Below are 21,599 nucleotides of genomic sequence, written 5' to 3'. Positions count from 1 at the left end.
ATGCAAAGCCCTGTAGAAGCAGACACAGCAACCTCCATGCTTTGCTACGATTCTGCACACCTCCTTTGGCCTCCCTGCGGTGTATCGCCACCAGGACTTCTGCCACATTCTCTGATCCTAAAGTTGCAGCATGTGTTCAGGGGTGCAGAACTTGGCACCCCGAGAATCGTGTCCTATATTTCACGTTGGACACAACAAGTTTCTAGTCCTCATGGCCGCAGATAGAAACTTCAAAGTGTGCCTGGTTCTGCCAAAACTCTTGTGAGTCAAGAAAGAGGCTCAAAGCCTTAGGGGGATGCCCTCTGTTTGGGCCCGGGCTGCATCCTGTTAAACAAATGAATGAATAAACAAACGACGGCGTCTTCTCTGAAGGAAAATGCCTACGATTGCAGGTTCAGTCCGGGCCTAGCAGCAGGCCGAGGCCTGACGGTTGCCTAGCAGCAGATTAATCACCAGGGGGTTTCCCCAGGTCTCTCCGTCTAGAGAGGGAAAGTGGCGAGGGATCGAAAAGCGAGCTGGCAGCACCCTCCGCTCTGCCCCCCGAGGCGGCAGGATGGGGCTGGGCTATCGCACCCACGGTGCGCGGCTCCAGCTTGCCAGCAGAGTCGGCCCGGTGCCCTGCGTCTGTGGGATTTGCAGAAGAACAACAACTGGAAGCTGGCATGGAGGAAGCGATGCAGGAATGCATGACTGAATGCCAGAACTCCTGGGTCCCGATGCCCCTGGCATCCAGGCGGGCATTCCTGGGCAGATTCCTGGGTCCTAGGGCTTTTGGGGAAGCTCTGATATCCAAAGCAGCATTGCGAAAGACACATCTGGCTGGTATTTATCCATCATGGATAAGTGAGGAGTGATGTCTCATATATATTGAACCTTGAGACCTCCTTCCCTCCCTCCATGGGTTTCAATTCTAAATTTTATTGCCGCATCTTTCACTCTAATCTATCTGTTATATAATCATAGCCTCCAAAATCCATGTTACTTTACAAGTGTCATTGTATTCCTGCCAATGATTTCAACTGTTTACAGTGGTCTCTCAAATATGTTAGAAAACTATTCCAGTCTTTTAAGGACACTTGGTCTTCCTGATTTCTGACCTTTCCCGTCAGCCTTGCCATTTCTGCATATTCCATCAGCTTGGTCTGCCACTCTTCTCTGGTCAGGACTTCGTCTTCTTTCCATCTCTGGGCAAGAAGCATCCTTACTGCTTTTGTTGCATGCTGTACATAAGCAGTTTTTTGTTTTCTTTTGGTAGTTCCGCACCTATAATGCCTAACAAAAAAAGCCTCTCTTTTTTTAAAACAAAAGTTATCTTAAACATTTTTTTCAACTCATTATATATCATTTCCCAGAAGAGCTTTTATCACCCCACATGACCATCACATATGAGAAAACGTACCCTCTTTCCTTTTACATTTCCAGCACACATTTCAACTGCTTCTATACATTTTCGCAATTTTACTAGGTGCAATTTTACCAGTGGTGCATCATTTTCATATAATTTTCTTTCAATGAACAGCAGGCTGTAAACTTAAAATCCATAACTTTTCCCATGAAGAAAACTGTATATTACAGTATAACCAAAATCTCTTGCCCAGTGAAAGCAAGGAGTGATGTTTCTAGGTTACTGTTTGGTCTGAGTTTACTGCTAGGCCTGCGCTGACTCTGCCCCCTTTTTTAAAGAGCTGGGGCGGTGTCCTGTAGCTGTTGTTGGGGCTAAAACTCCCAACCCCCCTGAAAACTGGGGTCAGCCCTGCTGGGGGCGACGGGAACTGGGGTCCCGGATCACAGATTTGTCCACACTCCATCCCCTTTTTAGGGGGAACAGGAAACCAGGCAGCCTAAAATATGTAAATAAATAAAATTGCAGGAGCTCCGAACATCTCACGTTGGGTGCTGGGGTCACCCTGGAAGGGTGCCTTCTTAAACACATCCTTGAGTCCATCTCTAGGAAGAAGATCTTGGTAAGCGAAGTGATGTGAGCCCTCTGGTCCACTCTTCTCTTTCTAGCGGGTGGAGAACACATCTGCACTGCACATTTAAAGCTGTTTCATACCACTTTAAGCAGCCATTTCTCCCCCGCATCCCCGCAAAGAATTCTAGGAAGTGTAGTTTGTTAATGACGCCAAGAGTTGCTGGGAGACCCGACAAAGAGCTACAAGCCTGTGTGGCTCAGTCGGCGAGAGTGTGGGGCTGATAATGCCAAGGTTGTGGGTTCAAATCCCGAATGGAACAGCTGCATTATCCTGCATGGCAGGGGTTGGACCAGATGGTCGCTAGGATCCCCTTTCAACTCTACGATTCTATGAATTCCCAGAGTCCCCAGGGAAGTAGGGTTTATTGTTAAACCGCTCTACGAATTGTAGCTTTCGGAGGGGAATGGTGGAGTCTCCTTACCACCCGGCACCCTTGACAAACTACCTTTCCCAGATTCTTTGAGACTGGGGGGGGGGGACTGTGTCCACTTGAAAATGTTGGCAGCATTAAGATAAATTTAACAAGTTCTGATGGATGTATTAATGGAATACTGAATGGATTAGGTAAAGGTAAAGGGACCCCTGACCATTAGGTCCAGTCGTGGACAACTCTGGGGTTGCGGCGCTCATCTCGCTTTATTGGCCGAGGGAGCCGGGGTACAGCTTCCGGGTCATGTGGCCAGCATGACAAAGCCGCTTCTGGCGAACCAGAGCAGTGCACGGAAACGCCGTTTACCTTTCCGCTGGAGCGGTACCTATTTATCTACTTGCACTTTGACATGCTTTCGAACTGCTAGGTTGACAGGAGCTGGGACCGAACAATGGGAGCTCACCCTGTCACGGGGGTTCGAACCGCCGACCTTCTGATCGGCAGGCCCTAGGCTCTGTGGTTTAACCCACATCGCCACCCGCGTCCAGTTTATGTCAAATATACAGGGATTTACAATATGCAAATTGAACCATGGACAGGGAAGAAGGGAAGTCGCTGACATTTTAAGGTTGTCGAGATGAATATTTTAAATTGCGATACAGAAAATTTAATAGAAATTATATACAAAAACAAAATAAAATAAAGTGTCGTGGTTCTGTTGCGCAGTGCAGATGAGGCCATACGAGTCATGCTGAGAAAGGGGGGATAGGAAATTAGGTTCTTTGAAGAACCTCCCATTTCACTCAAACTCCAGGCTGATTCACACGTACACCAAAGGACGCTGATTCACACGGTACGGGACAATCAGTCAACACCCAGTCACTTTGACTTCCTGCTTGGGGCATGAGCTGCCCCCACTGACGGAGTCCCTGTGATAGGAACCTTCTGCCACTGGTGTAGCAGCTGCCTGGGCTCATTCGCACATGGGAATCATCACTCCCGACAGTGTTCTGCAAGCCAAGCATGTGGAAGATCATCCCGGGGGGCAGGGGGGGGGAGCATATTCACACCCAGGTTGCTGCCACAGACGCAAACCACTTGGAAAACTGCACATGGCGTTAAAAGAGAGACACTTCGCTTTCTAAAAAATTGCCGCCTGCCTGAATTTAACTCTCTAGTTCATAGGAAAGCGTGTTAAAATATTTCAAGTGTCCCTATTTTCCAGGGACAGTCCCGGATTTACATAAGCCGTCCCAGTTTCTGATCTGATCCTGGAACGTCCCACTTTTCCTGTTTTCTTCGGAGAAATGTTGGAGGGTATGGTAAAAAGGTAAAGGTAAAGGGACCCCTGACCATTAGGTCCAGTCGCGGACGACTCTGGGGTTGTGGCGCTCATCTCGCTTTATTGGCCGAGGGAGCCGGCGTACAGCTTCCGGGTCATGTGGCCAGCAAGACTAAGCCGCTTCTGGCGAACCAGAGCAGCGCACGGAAACGCCGTTTACCTTCCTGCCAGAGCGGTACCTATTTATCTACTTGCACTTTGTGCTTTTGAACTGCTAGGTTGGCAGGAGCAGGGACCAAGGAACGGGAGCTCACCCCGTTGCGGGGATTCGAACCGCCGACCTTCTGATCAGCAAGCACTAGACTCTGTGGTTTAGACCACAGGATGTCGGTATTTTCACCAGGGAAATGTTGGAGGGTATGGAGTTATTCGACCCCCGCCCCCCGAGCCAAGGAGATAAGTCACTATGCAACCTTTATAAGACACCTGATGGCGGCCTTGTATAGGGAAGTTTTTTTTTTAAATCTGTTTGATGTTTTATTATGTTTTATATGTGTTGGAAGCCACCCAGAGTGGCTGGGGTAACCCAGTCAGATGGGCAAGGTAAAAATAATAAAAATATTATTATTATGGGTGTCCCTATTTTCATCAGAGAAATGTTGGAGGGTATGAAATCACATACATGCTCACATACATGGACCCGTGGACTGGGGTACTAAAATGTGCGGGATGTACACAATGCTGGTCTTACTCAGAGCAGACCTACTGAAATTAGTAACAGCAAACGATTACCTTCAGCTAACAGTTTTTGTCAGAGTAGACTGGGCTGAAATTAATGGGCCTAGGTTAGGCACGACCATTAATTTCAAGAGATCATCTCTGAATTCTCTCCCCACTGCAAGCATTTGAGTTCAAGATACACAAATCAAGCACCTTGCTTTGCTAAATTTGCTGGATTTTTTAATACATGTTGCAGAATTCCGGCATTTGGCGACGCACAGCTTACACTAACCGAAAAATGCCCCACCCCATGGGCTGCTGAGTTTAACAATATCATTAAACGCCCAAGCATTTCCTTCCGCACAAAGTTTCGTGGCCCAGGGGCACGTTGGCAAAGCTCTCCCACCATTGCTGCTTTTCAACAGTACCACGCCAAATAAGCTACGGGCATTCTTGTTTTGAATATGTAAAAGACAACCAATAATAATAATAATAATAGGGCGGTGCATATATATTACACGCAAGAGAGACATATTCTGAGGAAAAAGTTAAAGCTGGTACAAACTGACATCTATTTCAAAGAAGCCTCATTTATACCAAGAAAGAACTGCCGGTAATCTCCCTTACTAATCGCACTGTGGGCGGCAGAATCATCGTGGAAGAGAGTCTTTCACAAAAATGTGAGAGAGTGCTTAGGGGGAAAAACCACACGCACACCGAGAGCTGTCTATATTCCCGAGAAGTTGCATTTAAGTCCAGCCACATGGTACCTATGGAAGAGCTTGAATTTTTGTGCCTAGGAAAGGGAGCCTAATGTAGGAATCTTTTGCCCAGCGTGGGACTCGAACCCACAACCCGGAGGTTAAGAGTCTCATGCTCTGCCAACTGAGCTATGGTAATCTATTAGGCATCAAGGTAGGGAAGGGGCTGGATTCCTCCGAGAGTGGGAGTCAGTTTGATCTTCAGATATCCAAAGTGCTGTCACGTGCAAGATGGAGCAAGCTTGTCTTCTCCTGCTTCAGAGGGTAGGACTCGAACCCATGGCTTCAAGTTACAAGAAAGGAAATTCTGACTAAACACCAGGAAGAACTTTCTGGCAGTAAAAGCTGTCTGACGGTGGAACGGCTCTCCCTCAGGAGGCTGGGGACCCTCCTTCCTTGGAGGTTTTTAAGCAGAAGTTGGATGGCCATCTGTCATTGATGGTTTAGTTGAGATTTCTACATTGCAGGGGGTTGGACTAGATGACCCATGAGGTCCCGTCCAACTCTACAATTCTGTGATTTTATATAGGTTCCTGGAATGGCCTGTTGAAAAGATTTGAAGTGTGCAGGTAAGGTAAAGGGACAAAGCCGCTTCTGGCGAACCAGAGCAGCGCACGGAAACGCCGTTTACCATCCCGCCGGAGAGGTACCTATTTATCTACTTGCACTTTTGACGTGCTTTTGAACTGCTAGGTGGGCAGGAGCAGGGACCGAGCAACGGGAGCTCACCCCGTCGCGGGGATTCGAACCGCCAACCTTCTGATCGGCACGCCCTAGGCTCTGTGGTTTAACCCACAGCGCCACCCGCGTCCTCATTAAATCTAACTGCTGAAACTCCACTAACACTGCCTTTCACACCAGCTTACCTTAACTCTCATAAACAGGAATCGGCTCATAATACATAGCACTTTGGGGGGGGGGTTGTACATGTATTATGTTAGAAACCCCCCCCCCCCCACCCTATAAAGCAGAGCAACTCTTTTGGCCCGAAGGAGTGCTAAGGCAGAGAGCATATTCCAACATCCCTTATTTATTTTACAAAGAAAATTCATCTGCTTAATATGTTGTAAAATGGTCCCAGGGAGAAGGGGGTTGTGATGTCACAGCCGCCAGGCAATCAGAGCTGTGCAAAGCTGCCTACTGTGCAAAACATACAGACGTGATTTCCCCTAAATGGTTCCTGAATAGCGATAAATATGTCTTGTCAACAACGTAGCAAGAGTGTTTGCAGAAAGCAGCCTCCGCTGTTTTTTATGTACATCTGTTATGCCCCCTGAGTGAGTTGAAATTTGAATGTGGGGCTTACTGAGTCTCAATCCTTCCACTATCAGAGTAGAGTAGATTGCAAAATCAGATTATAAAGGCCCTTGGGGGGGGCAATACCACTTTAGGGTGCAAAAGGGGCACTGCCCATGTGAAAACGCACAAGTTTAAACAAAGCCTCCTGCATGTGGAAAGCTAGTACGCCAAGCGGATGAGCTTCAGCCTGCAACACTAGCTTTCCACATGCAGGGGGGCTGAAGCTGCACAGGATTTCCCCCCACCCCTTTAATGAAAGTGATTGGATAGTAGAAGGGAGCCACCTAGTGGCAACTGTGTAAACGGCAGCCCACCTGCGCACAATACAGTATAAAACCCCAGTTTGGGGGATCCTTCCTCCTGCTGGGTCCAGCTGCTTCCCAGCCAACCTATTAATTTGGAGCGGGCAGGATCAAGAGAGGCAGGAGTCCGGGGAAGGAAAGAAGAGCCCCATGGCTCCTGCCAACGAGGAAAACGCAGCCAGGATTTCGATGGAAATCCCCATGCTGTAGGTGGAGCTGAGTCAGACGTTTGTGAGTCGTTTGGAAAATGGAAAAAGCAGAGCTGAGCCAAGTGAGAAAGGGTGGAAAGACGAAACAGAGTGGGAGCTCCTGACTGCTATGACGGATGTCATTCAGTCAGTCACTGACATCTGGACACGCTTGCCTCTCACCACCCAAAATCCCTTGCAGATGCCCTTTTCCTGCCACTGGAAAACTCTACAGGGCCTGGTATCAACAGCAGCAGCAGCAGGATTTTACAGAGATATTATGGGGTGGGTGGGAAGGGGGGACAGTTTACGCCGAGCCTAGAGACCTACAGTCGTGTCCGAGTGCCAAGTGCAGCAACACTCTGCCTCCTCGGCACTATTTCTCAATATTTGGCATGGGACCTCTTTAGTTGCAGCGGCAAAAGGTAAAGGTAAAGGGACCCCTGACCATCAGGTCCAGTCGTGTCCGACTCTGGGGTTGCGGCGCTCATCTCGCTCTATAGGCCGAGGGAGCCGGCGTTTGTCTGCAGACAGCATCCGGGTCATGTGGCCAGCATGACAAAGCCGCTTCTGGCAAACCAGAGCAGCGCACGGAAACGCCGTTTACCTTCCCGCCGGAGCGGTCCCTAATTATCTACTTGCACTTTGACGTGCTTTCGAACTGCTAGGTGGGCAGGAGCAGGGACCGAGCAACGGGAGCTCACCCCGTGGCAGGGATTCGAACCGCTGACCTTCTGATCAGCAAGCCCTAGACTCTGTGGTTTAACCCACAGCGCCACCTGGGTCCACCTGCAGCGGCAAACCCATCCATAAATGTGGCATGACATCGCAGCCGCCCAGCCAAAGTCAGTGGGCTCCACACTAGGGCTGGGCGATATCCGGTTTTCAACATCGCGATATATCACCAGCTGAACATTGCGATGTACTGATATATCACAGTGTCTGAAATAAGGGCGTAGAGGCAGGCACCGGATGGCTTTGCCGTTTTCCCCACATAGTGATTTTTTTTTTTTTTTGCATCGCGCGCACGCACACACATCCTGATTTGTGATCTATTGCCCGGTCAAAAATTACGAAACTGATAGCATGATATGGACTTCAAACCGGTTTTGGATAGTAATAGAACACAGTGAATTCTAGGCCTTTTGAGAAATGTGCCCCCCGCACCCTAACAATAATTAACATCAGCCAGGGCGGCGATCTTTTCAAATGCAAGAGTCCTTGCACTGGGCAATGGTGGAGTCTTGCACTCTTGCTGAAAACCCCGCAGGTTAGAAGGAAGAATAAACAAACACCCAACTGTCAGGACATGCTGTCCAGGCTTCCTCAGCTAGGGCATGTGACTTTGGTGATTTAGGAGCCTGGAGCAATTGCAAATGACGTAGAAGAGTTCCTGCAAGCTGCAGGAGGAAAAACCTGCAATCTCTTCCCAGAATCATAGAATCATAGAGTTGGAAGAGACCACAAGGGCCATCCAGTCCAACCCCCTGCCAAGCAGGAAACACCATCAAAGCATTCCTGACAGATGGCTGTCAAGCCTCTGCTTAAAGACCTCCAAAGAAGGAGACTCCACCACACTCCTTGGCTGCAAATTCCACTGTCCAACAGCTCTCACTGTCAGGAAGTTCTTCCTAATGTTTAGGTGGAATCTTCTTTCTTGTAGTTTGAATCCATTGCTCCGTGTCCGCTTCTCTGGTGCAGCAGAAAACAACCTTTCACCCTCCTCTATATGACATCCTTTTATATATTTGAACATGGCTATCATATCACTCCTTAACCTTCTCTTCTCCAGGCTAAACATACCCAGCTCCCTAAGCCGTTCCTCATAAGGCATCGTTTCCAGGCCTTTGACCATTTTGGTTGCCCTCTTCTGCACACGTTCCAGCTTGTCAGTATCCTTCTTGAACTGTGGTGCCCAGAACTGGACACAGTATTCCAGGTGAGGTCTGAAAGTGAGCTTCCTTTAGGCAAGCAGCTCCGGGTTCAAGCCAATGTTACCAGTTACCTTTATCTTTGCAAAGAGCACCTCAGATTAGCTCCCAGAATCCTCACAAACGCGCAGAGTTTCCTTGTCTTGCGGGCCTGTGCCTGGCCACCCTCTGAATACACGGTGCTGTCGGAAGATACAGGAAAGCACTTCTTTACACAGCACGCAACTTATGGAACTCACTGCCGCAGGAGGAAGTGATGGCCTTGGGCCTAGACGGGTTAGACAAATTTGTGGAGGGAAAGGTATGGATAGCTACTTGTGCAGCTGGAGGCAGAAATGCGTCTGAATACCAGCTACAGGAAACCGCAAGATAATAATAATAATTTATTATTTATACCCCGCCCATCTGGCTGGGTTTCCCCAGTCACTCTGGGCGGCTTCCAAGAAAATATTAAAAATACAATAAAACACCAGACATTAAAAACTTCCCTAAACAGGGCTGCCTTCAGATGTCTTCTAAAAGTCAGATAGTTGTTTATTTCATTGACATCTGATGGGAGGGCGTTCCACAGGGTGGGCGCCACTACCGAGAAGGCCCTCTGCCTGGTTCCCTGTAACCTCAATTCTCGCAGGGAGGGAACTGCCAGGAGGCCCTTGGAGCTGGACCTCAGTGTCCGGGCTGAACGATGGGGATGGAGATGCTCTTGTAAGCAGCTCTGATTGCACGCTTTCTGTAGGCATCTACTTGGCCACTCTGAGAACAGGATGCTGGACTAGTTGGGCCCCTGGCCTCATCCAGTAGCCTCATATAATGATCTTATGGACTCCTATCTCCCTTTGGGACTTCCCACAGGCTTCTGGTTGCGTCCTGCAAGAACAGGATAAGAACAAACACAGGGAATTGTCCCACAGGCCAAATTTGGCCTCCCAGCCTTCCACATTTGACCCACAAGGCCGTTTCCCCCAAACCACCTCCCCCTGCCCCACACCTGACACATCATATGTGATGTCAGGTGTGGGGCATGTAGGGATGTGGCCAAAAGCCTGCGGAAAGCAGGATCGAACTCCTTGCGCATCAGCTGATGGGAGTTCGTTCCTGCTTGGCTCAGGTGCATGAACAAGGTCCCCAAATGTGAGCTCCCTGGGACACGTGAAGCCTGGAGAAAGCAGAACTGAAGTCCCCGGCGCTTAAGTTGGACTGTGGTGGGTAGGAGATAAAGATCCTGCCCACAGGGTCAGACAGGTTCCCCCACCCCTGTCCTAAAGTTATTATATCGGGTCATAAAAGTTGGGATTTCCTGGCAGTGAGGAGGACGGCGGGAGGCTCTCATTATCAACCTTCCTGTGCTCTGAGATTGCCACTAAAAGCTCTGCTGCAGATGCAGCCCGGCTTGAGGCGAGGCAAGTAGCAACTGGGGAGATGGAATTCTCTCCACGCCAACCCTGGGAGGTAGGCCTGGAGCCACCACAATTTTATTTCCCGCATAATGTGAGGATCTCCTTAGGGTTTCCCAGGCTTTTCGAGTTATATCCTTTAAAATGCTTTAAACTCCAGCTCTTCGCCGTTCCCTATTGCCGTGCATACGTCATTTTAGTTCACCGTTGTGATTTGGCTATTCTGTTTTTGCAAACTGCTCTGGAAACACAGCACTGATTTTTTGATTTTTTTTTTTTTACGATAGCTAAAGGAGAAACGCTGACTATTACGGAACTGAGATGCGGCCTGGGGTGTTGTAGGGCTGATCTCCCAAACCATCTCTCGGCACTTACGCCACTCCTCTCCAGTAGCAGGGGGGGGGGGGAGAGAGAACCCAGGAATCCTGGTCCTGGATTACTTAGTAGTTGCTGCCCCCTGCTGGCCGCAGCTGGTCAAGGTTGAGTTCCTGGCGTCAGCTCCCAGTTCAACAGACATCACTAGCACCCCTCATCCTCACAGTAAGAAACTCCACCCAGGGTTTCTATATTCCAGCTTTCGGTCTGCCCTCTTCCAACCAGGTCTCAAGTCCACTGCTGCAGCTGAAAACAGCACCTTAGAGACGAACATCTCCAGGCCTTCTGATCAAACCGGGACCGCCAACTTTTCAAACAGCCTGGCTCCTGAGCTTTTGATGGAAGGAGCCTGCCAGGCAGTAAAAAAGGAGCCGTCAAAGATTTCCCTGCCAGGGAGATGGAGGACTCTTCAGCTGCTGCAGCATAAAAAAGAATGACACCGATGCAGTGGCTGGGTTGGGCGGAAAACACAACAAAGAGTCAAGCGCCGCTTGTCTATCAATGAGGGGAATGTTGCAAGGAGGAGACTATGAGAATGCTGGGTTCCACGGCTAGAAGTAAAACCGGTTACAAAGATCATGGTTGGCAGCCATCTGTCTCAGGAAGAAGAGTTTGGATTTGATATCCCGCTTTATCACTACCCGAAGGAGTCTCAAAGCGGCTAACAATCTCCTTCCCCCCCCCCACAAAAAACACTCTGTGAGGTGAGTGGGGCTGAGAGACTTCAGAGAAGTGTGACTAGCCCAAGGTCACCCAGCAGCTGCATGTGGAGGAGCGGGGACGCGAAGCCGGTTCACCAGATTACGAGTCCACCGCTCTTAACCACTACACCACACTGGCTGAGGAGACAATGGAGAAGTGTGCCTTTGGAGGAGTATATCTTGGGTGTTAGGAGAGGGGTGGTACCTCTGGTGGGGGACACGTCATGCTCCTTCTGTGGTTGTTTGTCCCCCTTTGGTCCCCACCCTGCACTCAGCTCTCACCTGTCAGCTGTCAGCATGCGACAGCAGCCACACCCCAGGAATGGCTTTGACTGGCCAGCTAAACCAGGTGAGGGTACCTGATGGGTCTCAAATCCTCGGTGAGTTAGGGACTCATAGGCTCCGGCAGAATGAGCGGACAAGACCAATATGTGGGAATGTTTAGGAGTGTGGATGATGATATACTACTTCATATATCCTATCCCAGCTTGTGTTAGCAAGCTCCAAACTTAGCAGAGTTTCATTCCCTTTTAAAACACACACAGCAGACGCGCTTGCAGAGGCTTGGTTAAAGCCTCTATAAGAAATATATATTCCTAGTATATATTTCCCCTTTATCCCTCTTAAAAGGCTACACATGACACAATGTATCTTAAATGAATAAAAGGAGTTTGCTTACATTACTTCCTGAGTTACACAGCGTTTCTCAGAATGGCAGGCTTGCTTAGAAAAAGATATTTACATGTGGTTGCTACTTACATAGGGAAAAGTAGCTTCCTTTGTTCTCTTGGCTGGGAGCCAAGGAGAACATCTTTGTTGCATCTTGAACAGACGGAGGCAAAATGGGGACTGTTCCCTGGGATCTTGTTCCCAGGTAAGACCACACCTACTTCTGGTCAGAGAGGAAGTTAATTCAATCCAGGGAGTAGGAAGTTATGCCTGGAGGACTGAGTTACCTTCATGTCCACTCTAGCAATGCTGGGTTTGACTGCTCTCTGTTTACATCCCACACAATAGTGTGGCCCATGGTCAAGAAGGTGGCTTGTGCGTGTGCTGCAGAGAGAAGTGAGGGGCAGAAGGGACTCATCCACCTGGGAAGGGAGCCCATCTAGGAGAAGGAAAACCCTGATTCCAAAGATCACTTGCTCCCTATTCCCATCTCCCCTTTCCTAAGTGGTAACCCTTTAGGGCAGAGATGGGAAACTGGTGCTGAGCTCCAAAACTCCCATCAGCTGCAGCTGACAAAGGGATAGCGACGATGGGAGTTGTAGTCCCGCAACAGGCTGGAGGGCCACAGGTTCCTCACCCTTGGATGAGGGGCATCTTGTCTTAAATATGCTGTAAGCCGCCCAGAGTGGCTGGGGAAACCAGATGATGATGATGATGATGATAAACTTTTGATATGGTGCAGTAATGTAAATAAACGTGGCCTTGATCCACTGGGAATGGTGAGCAAGTCGGTTAAGGAAACACAAAACAAAATCAAGATGGGGCAAAGGTCCTTCTCACTTTGAAGAGACCACCCAACAAATTACTTAAAAGGTTGTTTATTTTCAGCTGTTGAACGCTGCGAAAAACAACGAACGATCGGACATAGTCAGATACTGCAAAAAGCCAACTTGCCAGCCAGCAATGTCCCTCGCACAGGAGGGTCTGGGCTTCAGGCTAGCCCCATCTCCAACACGGAAGACTCATTTCTTACAGGCCACGGGAAAGAGACAGAGAAACATCTCTACAACAGGGATGTCCAGAAGTGAAGGCGAAACCACGGAAGGGAAGCCAAGATCTGCCCTGGTGCTTCAAATCCAGACAGACGATAACCAGTCCCAGAGAGCGACATTCCCTTCTTCCCCCTCTTTAGCAACTGGAAAGTGGGGAGCCCAGGAGTCGTGGGGTGCAGAAGATGCTGCAAGCATCACAGACCATCCATTGCCATAGACCTCAAAGACAACTCACCCTACGCTCCAGTCCCATTCTGATCCCTATCAGGCGGAGCCACCCTGGCAGGAGAGAGGTTGCACAAGATAGGAAGGAAATAGCCAACACATGGCTCCTTGCTGCTGCATCCTGGCACCCTCTGCCTTGGGGGGGTGAAGATCTCAGTCCCATCTACTCCGCTTCCATAGCGTCTGCGTCTTCTGGCTCCTCCCCGTCGAAGTAGCGCTCCTCCTCATCCCGCGACACGATGTCCAGGTTGTCGAAGTCGGGGTTCTCGTCAACCTCGCTGGAGGGAGGGAAGACAGGTGTTTACACTGACAGACCCAGAAGCGGGCTTCAGGTCTGCGGAGTTGGCACTGAGGAACCAGCTTGCTCTGTGTGAGGGAGAAGGGTCTGCAAACTCTGGCTGACCCACAGAGCCAACCACGATCTGCGGTTGCTGCCGAGCATGCCCCCTGCCCCCACAAGCCCCCTGGCATGTCCATAGAACACAAGGCAGCGGGGAAGCAATGCAAGATCTTCACTGCTCCTCAGAGTCTCCAAAGCCCAGTGCAGTGGGAGCCTCCAAAGCAGGGGTGGCCAATCAGTGCTCTCCACCCATTGTTGGACTACGACTCCTATCATCCCTCACCACTGGGGTCTGATGGGATTTGGAGTCTCACAACTGCCCCTGCTCCAAAGCCTAGCAAGAAGAGAATGCCCCTCTCCCTTGCCCCACACTCTGCATGTTCTAGATCGCCCTTCCGTGTTCTGGAGCCCATCAGATGTTTTGGAAAACGACTGCCACCGCACCTGACCACTGGCCACCTTAGCTGTGCCTAATGGGGGCTTGAGTCCAGCAACATCTGGAGGGCACAGGAGTGGGGCGGGCGGGGACGTTGTTCAGGGTAACGGAAGAGGGAGCTGGGTCTGTCTGTCTCACCCAGCGTGGAAGTGTGGGGAACTCTCCACCTCTGAGTTCTGTGCAATGTGAGATGTGAGATGCTGGCTGGGCCAGGAATGGGCTCGTTTCTTTATTTGTCCATTTATAAACTGCTTTGCAGGCAGAAATCACCGAACCAGTGTACAGCAACATACAAAAGATCACCCATTCAAATAAACTAAGGGCATGAGAACCATTTCTACAGCTGTAGTCACTGTTCCATCGAGCGACGGAAGCTGTCCCCCAAACACCTGGAAGGGACCAGATTAGTTGTGGGAGGCTGCCGGAGATAGAAGCTTGGATCCATGTGTTTTTCAGTGGCGACGGCTCGTCCCCAAAGTGATACAGAGAAACGTCCACAGCAAAGAGTGAAAGGACCTACCCGCTGATGTCCTGCCCTGATTCCTCACCTGTAGTTGAAGTCTCTATCCTTGCCGTCGAGGAAGCGCTGGTACATGCGGCTGGTGAACTCTTCCCGCAGGTAGGCCTTCTCCTCCTGTTCGGGGACCCACTCCTCCATGTCCAGGTCAGAGGCATTGTCTAGAGAGGGAAGAACGGGCTCAGCGAGCCATCGGGAGCTGGAGATAAGTTACCCTTTCTCCCCACACCCTTAAAAAAAAAACAACAACACAATCCCAGCGCTCCAGGCCTCTCCCGCTCTAGGGCCCCTGAGATGCCTCCTAAGGCCACAATCACTATCTATGCTCCTCAATGGCCTTCCTCAGATGCATTTCTAGGATGGCTAGTGTCCCTGGACAGTGCTGATGCCTCTTCCTTGCGCGAAGGGAGGATGGAGAGATGTTCACAAGGGGCAGGGCGAGTGCATACAGAAACCTCTGACTTTCCTGGGAGAAAGGTGAGTGTCGCGCATGATGCCCCATGCACTTTTAGCCTCGGGCACCCGCCCCTGGCATGCTGCCCCCATACGAGTATAAGAATAGCTTTGCTGGATCAGGCCAGTGGCCCATCTAGTCCAGATCTCTCCCCTCCTGTGATTTCCAGCAACTAGTGTTCAGAAGCGTTGCTGCCTCTGACTGTGAGGCCAGGGCATAGCCATCAGGGCCAATTGCCATCGACAGCCTCCATCCTCCATGAATTTGTCCAGCCGAAATGCCAAGGGAGCAGAAAAGACAATTTATGTATGTGACTACGGCTGCCAGGATGCTACTAGCCCCAGAGGTGGAAAGAAGATAAAGTCCCTGCCAGAGAAGAATGGCAGATCAAGTTGATGGACTACGCTGAAATGGCAAAAATGACCGGAAGAATCAGAAATCAGGAGGACCAAAACTTTAATAAGGAACGGGGGAAATCTACAATTTATCTTAAAAACCATTGTAAACAGTTAAAATCGTTAATGGGATTGCAATAACACTTGTAGTGACCTTTAAAGCCCTAAACGGCCTCAGGCCAGTATACCTGAAGGAGCGTCTCCACCCCCATCATTCTGCCCGGACACTGAGGTCCAGCTCCGAGGGCCTTCTGGTGGTTCCCTCCCTCCGAGAAGTGAAGTTACAGGGAACCAGGCAGAGGGCCTACTCGGTAGTGGCGCCCGCCCTGTGGAACGCCCCCTCCCGTCAGATGTCAAGGAAATAAACTACTACCGGACTTTTAGAAGACATCTGAAGGCAGCCCTGTTTAGGGAAGCTTTTAATGTTTAATATATTATTGCATTTTAATATTCTCTTGGAAGCCGCCCAGAGTGGCTGGGGAAACCCAGCCAGATGGGTGGGGTATAAATTTATTATTATTATTATTATTATTATTATTATTATTATTATTAGATAACTATAGACATAATGGAGATACAAAAGTTGGATCATTATAAAAGATGCAGAAGGAAAGGACTAACAAAAAGACCCACAAATGGGAGGAGGGAAGTCCAGGAGACCCTCAGGAATCTTGTTTCTATGTGAATGTAAATTTTAATTTGGAAAATCTAATAAATAAATTTGTAAAAAAGGAAAAAATAAGAATGTGTCCAGTCATCTTTTAAAGCCATCGCTACCTCCTGGAGCAGCGAGTTTCATAGTCTTAACTGTTCCCCAAGGCTGGAAAGGTCTCCCCGCCCTCCGCTAGATCCTACTCCAATTCTTGACCAACCTTCATCATTGCTGTCTTCCTCTTCCTCCTCTTCGCAGGCCTCCTCCTGCTCCTGCTGGACCTGCAGCCGCCGCTGGATGACCTGCTCCTGGTAGGAGTCCAGGAGGACGCCCGAGAGAGAGCAGGAGGCCTCCAGCTTGCCGCTGCCCAGGGCCTGCATCTCCTCGTCACTCAGGTACTGCCCGATGTACTGCTCGTAAAGAAGTGGGTCCCGGCAGCGCATCTGCTCGTCGCTGAAGTACTCCCCGCCTGCAGGCAGCAAGAGAGAAAAGCAGACGTGGGGCTTGTTTCGAGAAGCTTTCCACGTTTGGTGTTGTGGAATTTCCTGTGTTTTTTGTTGGAAGCCGCCCAGAGTCGCTGGGGCAACCCAGTCAGATTGGCAGGGTATAGGAGAATAATTATAATAATAATTAAACCTTTATTGTCACTATACCACCTGTGTGCAGTGAAATTAAAGAAGCCCCCCCCCCCCCATACACTGAGTCTTGTTCACACTCTGTATGCTTGTCGGAAGTCAATTGCACCACTGTTTTTTTTTCCATTCAGCAGCCCAACAGGCCACAGATAAAAACTGTTCTTTAACCTGTTGGTGCGGCTGACTATAGGAGAAGGAGGAGGAGAGAAGAAGAAGAAGAAGAAGAAGAAGAAGAAGAAGAGAAGAAGAAGAAGTGCAACAACTGCAGTCCAGAGCTCAGGGGATCAGCTTCCTGTGGGGAGAATGACAACTGGGCAGAGAGAAGAAGAAGAAGAAGAAGAAGAAGAAGAAGAAGAAGAAGAAAGAAGAAGAAGAAGAAGAAAGAAGAAGAAGAAGAAGAAAGAAGAAGAAGAGAAGAAGTGCAACAACTGCAGTCCAGAGCTCAGGGGATCAGCTTCCTGTGGGGAGAATGACAACTGCGGCAGAGAGCACCAGTGCCTCCCCACACTCCAGCCCATCATGTACAGTAAGGGCATGGGAGAGGTCAAGGATCAATTGCTTAACAGGTTTGTGTGACGTACACCCCATCCCACCTGCAAAATAATGGCCGCCAAAGCATCCATCTCCCACCTTCCACTTTTTTACTCCTGCAAAACCTTAGAGCGGGGGTGGAGAGGCTGTGGCCCTCCACGTGCTGTTGGAATCCAACTACCATCGGCCCCAGCCAGCATGGCTAGTGGTCAGGGATGAGGGGACTTGTAGTCCAACAACGTCTGCCATGGATGCTTTAGCTGAGATTTTCCTTATTGCAGGGGGTTAGACTAGAGGACCCTTGGGGTCCCTTCCAACTCTACAGTTCTATGAATATCCGGAGGGCCAATTCCTTTTTAATTGTGCTTGTGGGAGAGGGGGTTAAGGGTTCCGTTGGTTCTTGTTTCTACTGTGTTGTTGTTGTTTTTTTTAATTCTGTGTGAGATCTTCAGATGAAGGGAGCTATACTAATTTAATAAATAAGAAGAGTTTGGATTTGATATCCCGCTTTATCACTACCCGAAGGAGTCTCAAAGCGGCCAACATTCTCCTTTCCCTTCCTCCCCCACAACAAACACTCTGTGAGATGAGTGGGGCTGAGAGACTTCAGAGAAGTGTGACTAGCCCAAGGTCACCCAGCAGGTGCATGTGGAGGAGCGGGGATGTGAACCCGGTTCACCAGATTACGAGTCCACCGCTCTTAACCACTACACCACTAATGATCATAATTCCCCATCTTCCCTGATGCTGGCTAAGGATGATGGAAGTTGGGTTTCCCACTCCTGCCTAAGAAGGTCTTCCATGGCTCAGAGCAAAGTGTTCCAAGCTCCATGAAAGGCCTCTCCTGGATTTTGGGGTGCTGGGTGTGGGACAGGAGTCAAAAATTAAAGAATGCAAGAACTCTGGCCAGGTGGGAGATCAGTTTTAAAGTCTTCAAACAGGTTTATTATTATAGTATTGAAGCAAATTCCAGTTGAAATAAATTCCAGGACAAGGCCCTGTTTCGCTAATTCTTCCTCAGCTAGATTTTCTTGTCCTGGAATTTATTTCAACTGGAATTTGCTTCAATACTATAATAATAAAACTGTTTGAAGACTTTAAAACTGATCTCCCACCTGGCCAGAGTTGTTGCATTCTTTAATTTTTGACTTCTGGGTGTGGGACAGGAGCAAAGGCTGAACTCTGGGCCTCTGAGGCTCTCTCTTCTCCCTCTCACAGCTCCCGCCTCAACTTCCCTTGTTTCTCCGCTGGGCTAACACAGATGCTGCCCACCCTCTTCCTCTGCTCTTTGGCAGCCAGGCAACCAAAGCGGGGAGAGAAAGAAGAGGATGAAAGGGCTCCAAAGATCAGTGGCCAAACCATGGATCCTGGCTCCATCTTGCCCACCACCAATGTCATGCTACTCAAGAGACTCTCTAAGCATGAGCCTCTTAATCTCAGAGTTGTGGGTTTGAGCAAAAAGATTCCTGCACTGCAGTGGGCTGGAGTAGAGGAGCTCTGTGTTCCCCTCCAACTCTACAATTCTATGATTCTAATCCCTTCCCAGAACGGAACCAGGATCTGAAGGCCCGGCACCTTGGATGAGCTGCTGCAGGGCTGCGTAGCGCTTGTTCCGCACCCGGGTGTGGCGCGTCTTGCCCAGGCCGGCCCTGCGCACTTCTGCGCAGTAGAAGTCTGCCTCGTAGCTGCCGGAGAGGTGGCGGAAGCAAGGCAGGTCTTCCTCCCGCAGGACCGTCCGGAATCGCTCCAGGAACACCAGCGGCTTGCTGTGGTACAAATCCCGCAAGATAGCCAGCTTCTGCGCGGGCGTGAAATCCGGCTCGTCCTTCTGCTGGCTCCGCACAGGCAAGCGGCTGTTGGCCACGGCGTGGAACATGGCTAGGACAGCAGGGTCGTCCTCCTCTGTGAGTCCAGCAGGCGGCGAACTGGAGCCAACAGACTCCGGCTTTCCGCCGCCCCAGTAGGGCTGCTTGGTGTCAGAGGCCTCCCCGCCATTGGGGGGCATGTCTTCAGTAGCCATAGCCTCTGATTCTCCGCTGCCCTGCTGCGATGGCTTGCTCAAGTTATTTGCAGACGGGGGCTCAGTCTTCAACTCACTCCAGCAGGAGGAAATAAATGCACTGATGGCCTCGTGCGTCCCAGCAGGAAGGCTGGAGCCAGGGTTCCATGAGTGCTCTTCCCGACGACTTCCTGCTGCTTTAGATGCCCCATTCCGGTTCAAGGGGGAGCTCTGTGGGTTTGGGACCCCTGACATCTCTTCTCCCCAGAGAGGCCGGCACAGCGGAGAGCTCTTAGTTGCCCTACAGCCACTGCCACTTGAGGCATCCGGCTTCTGTTCCCCCCTGTGGACCATTTGTAAAGTCTCACTGGGAGCCCCGCTGTCCTTTGGAAGGCAGTCTGTGGCCACTAGCTTTCCCACCATCTCTTCTGCAGAGTCCAGAGGCTTTGCAGCCTCAATGTTGTCCGGAAGACCGCTTTCTAGCATCCCTCCGTCTGGATTGCCTTCCTCTACATCTGCTCGGGAGCCGATGGCTGGAAAGACAGAGAAATTCCAATTAGTGCCAGTGAAACTGCTACCACACATCATTCAGACCGTACAAGTTTCCCTATTTTCCAGGGACAGTCCCCGATTTACCAAAGCTGTCCTGGTTTCTGATTTGACCCCAAAATGTCCCGCTTTTCCTTAGAATGTCCCTAATTTCAGCGGGTGTGGAGTTTGCGACCCCCGAGCCAAGGAGATAGGAGACAGCCCTATCTGGGGAAGTTTTTTAATGTTTACTGTTTTGGTTTTTTAATATATATATATGTTGGAAGCTGCCCAGAGTGGCTGGGGCAACCAAGTCAGATGGGGGGAGGTACAAATAATAAAATTACTACCATCATCATTATCGTTATGATGGAATAGGATGTCCCTGTTTGCATCCGAGAAATGTTGGAGGGCATGCGTGATCATTGAAGGGGGTGAACGGTGTCTTACAGCCCAAGCATTTCACTTCATTGCTATGGCTAGTGGACGATGGAAATAAAGACCCGTCTCTCTCTCATAAGGACTGCACAATAAAAAGGATGGCAGCCCAAGGGCATAACGTCGTTTCATGTGGAGAGTAAGCTTCCTGCACCTCTGCTCATTCTCCTTTGCCCAGATGAAGTTCTCCTCCAAATCACCGCCTTCCCACACTTTCTCCTCCCTCTCTCCAGAGACTAGGACTCTCCCCACCCACTCAGGGAAGACAGAAAAGTGGGGAGAAAGAAGAACTGAGGAGGGATCAGGGAGCCAGAGGAGGGAGGCAAGAGGCGTGGGGGCCCATTTGAGTGCAACACCGCCTTCGCCCCGTCCTAAGCCCGCCGGAACGGGGGCGCTCACCTGGGGAAGGCGGCTCTCGGGGCTCGGCCCCTCCTGCCTCCATGCCGCGACACCCGTCTCCGCTCGCGGGGGAAGGCGAACTGATGCCTAAACACCAGCTAACGGGAACTTCCGGTTCCGGTGGTGCGTTGGTGAACGGGATCCTCCACCGCGGCGCCGAGAGGCTTTAGTTCCGGGGAGAATTCCACCCCACAGGGCGAGGGTTGGAAGGGCAGAGACTTTGCGCGCAGGACGCTGCATTGCGAGAAGGCGCCTTTCTTTTAAGGGGAGAAGAACCCACGCAAATGGGGCTTGTGTTGTGTTATGTTGTTGTGTTGTGTTAGTTTTACCCTGCCCATCTGACTGGGTTGTCCCAGCCACTTTGGGCAGCTCCCAACAAATGATAATTTTAAAAAAGCGATAAAACACCAGACATTAAAAACTTCCCTAAACAGGGCTGCCTTCAGATGTTTTCTAAAGTCAGGTGGTTGTTTATTTCCTTGACATCTGATGGGAGGGTGTTCCACAGGGCGGGTGCCACCACTGAGAAGGCCCTCTGCCTGGTTCCCTGCAACCTCAATTTTCGCAGTGAGGGAACCACCAGATGCTTTTGAGTTGCAAGATAAAGGAACTAACACATTTAATAAATTAAATAAGGGAAGGGAAGTAGCCCAGGACTGGGGGAGATGCAACTAAAAAAAAAAAAAGAAATAGAGGAAATATTGGGCTTCAATACCCAATGCCCCCCATCAGCAAGACAATTTTTATGGCAGGAAGCTGTGAGCGATCTTAGCTTAGAAGTAAAGCATGTGATTGCATGCAGCAAGTCCCAGGTTTGCCTGATGGCTGGGAAAGAGTCCTGCCCGAGATCCTTAACGTTGTACACTGCCCTGGGGTCTTTCGATAAAGGGTGGTATATAAACTGAATAACGAATAATAATCATGGAGAGCTGCTGCCAGTCAGTGTAGACAATGCTTAGCTAGGTAAGACCCAACGGTCTGGCACACATTCACTGCATCGGGAAAGTTGCTGTCTGAAAGAGGGCAAAAA

The 21,599-nt window shown here is 50.0% G+C and overlaps 1 protein-coding gene across 1 annotated transcript; it reads right to left on the bottom strand.

Moving 5' to 3' along the window:
* Nucleotides 1–12,865: 12,865 nt before the first annotated feature.
* Nucleotides 12,866–20,691, bottom strand: CCDC97 (coiled-coil domain containing 97). Its single transcript, XM_033158397.1, has 5 exons — nucleotides 20,570–20,691; nucleotides 18,781–19,737; nucleotides 16,260–16,508; nucleotides 14,570–14,699; nucleotides 12,866–13,523 (listed from the first exon to the last, which is right to left on the bottom strand). The coding sequence occupies exons 1-5, from the start codon at nucleotides 20,610–20,612 to the stop codon at nucleotides 13,409–13,411; spliced, it is 1,494 nt and encodes a 497-aa protein (XP_033014288.1). The 5' UTR covers nucleotides 20,613–20,691; the 3' UTR covers nucleotides 12,866–13,408.
* Nucleotides 20,692–21,599: the final 908 nt, after the last annotated feature.

The sequence above is a fragment of the Lacerta agilis genome, chromosome 8 (assembly GCF_009819535.1).
Source record: "Lacerta agilis isolate rLacAgi1 chromosome 8, rLacAgi1.pri, whole genome shotgun sequence".
NCBI classification, from domain to species: Eukaryota; Metazoa; Chordata; class Lepidosauria; order Squamata; family Lacertidae; genus Lacerta; species Lacerta agilis.
The sequence above is the reverse complement of the archived record's forward strand: the minus strand, read 5'-3'. Positions and strand labels throughout refer to the sequence as shown.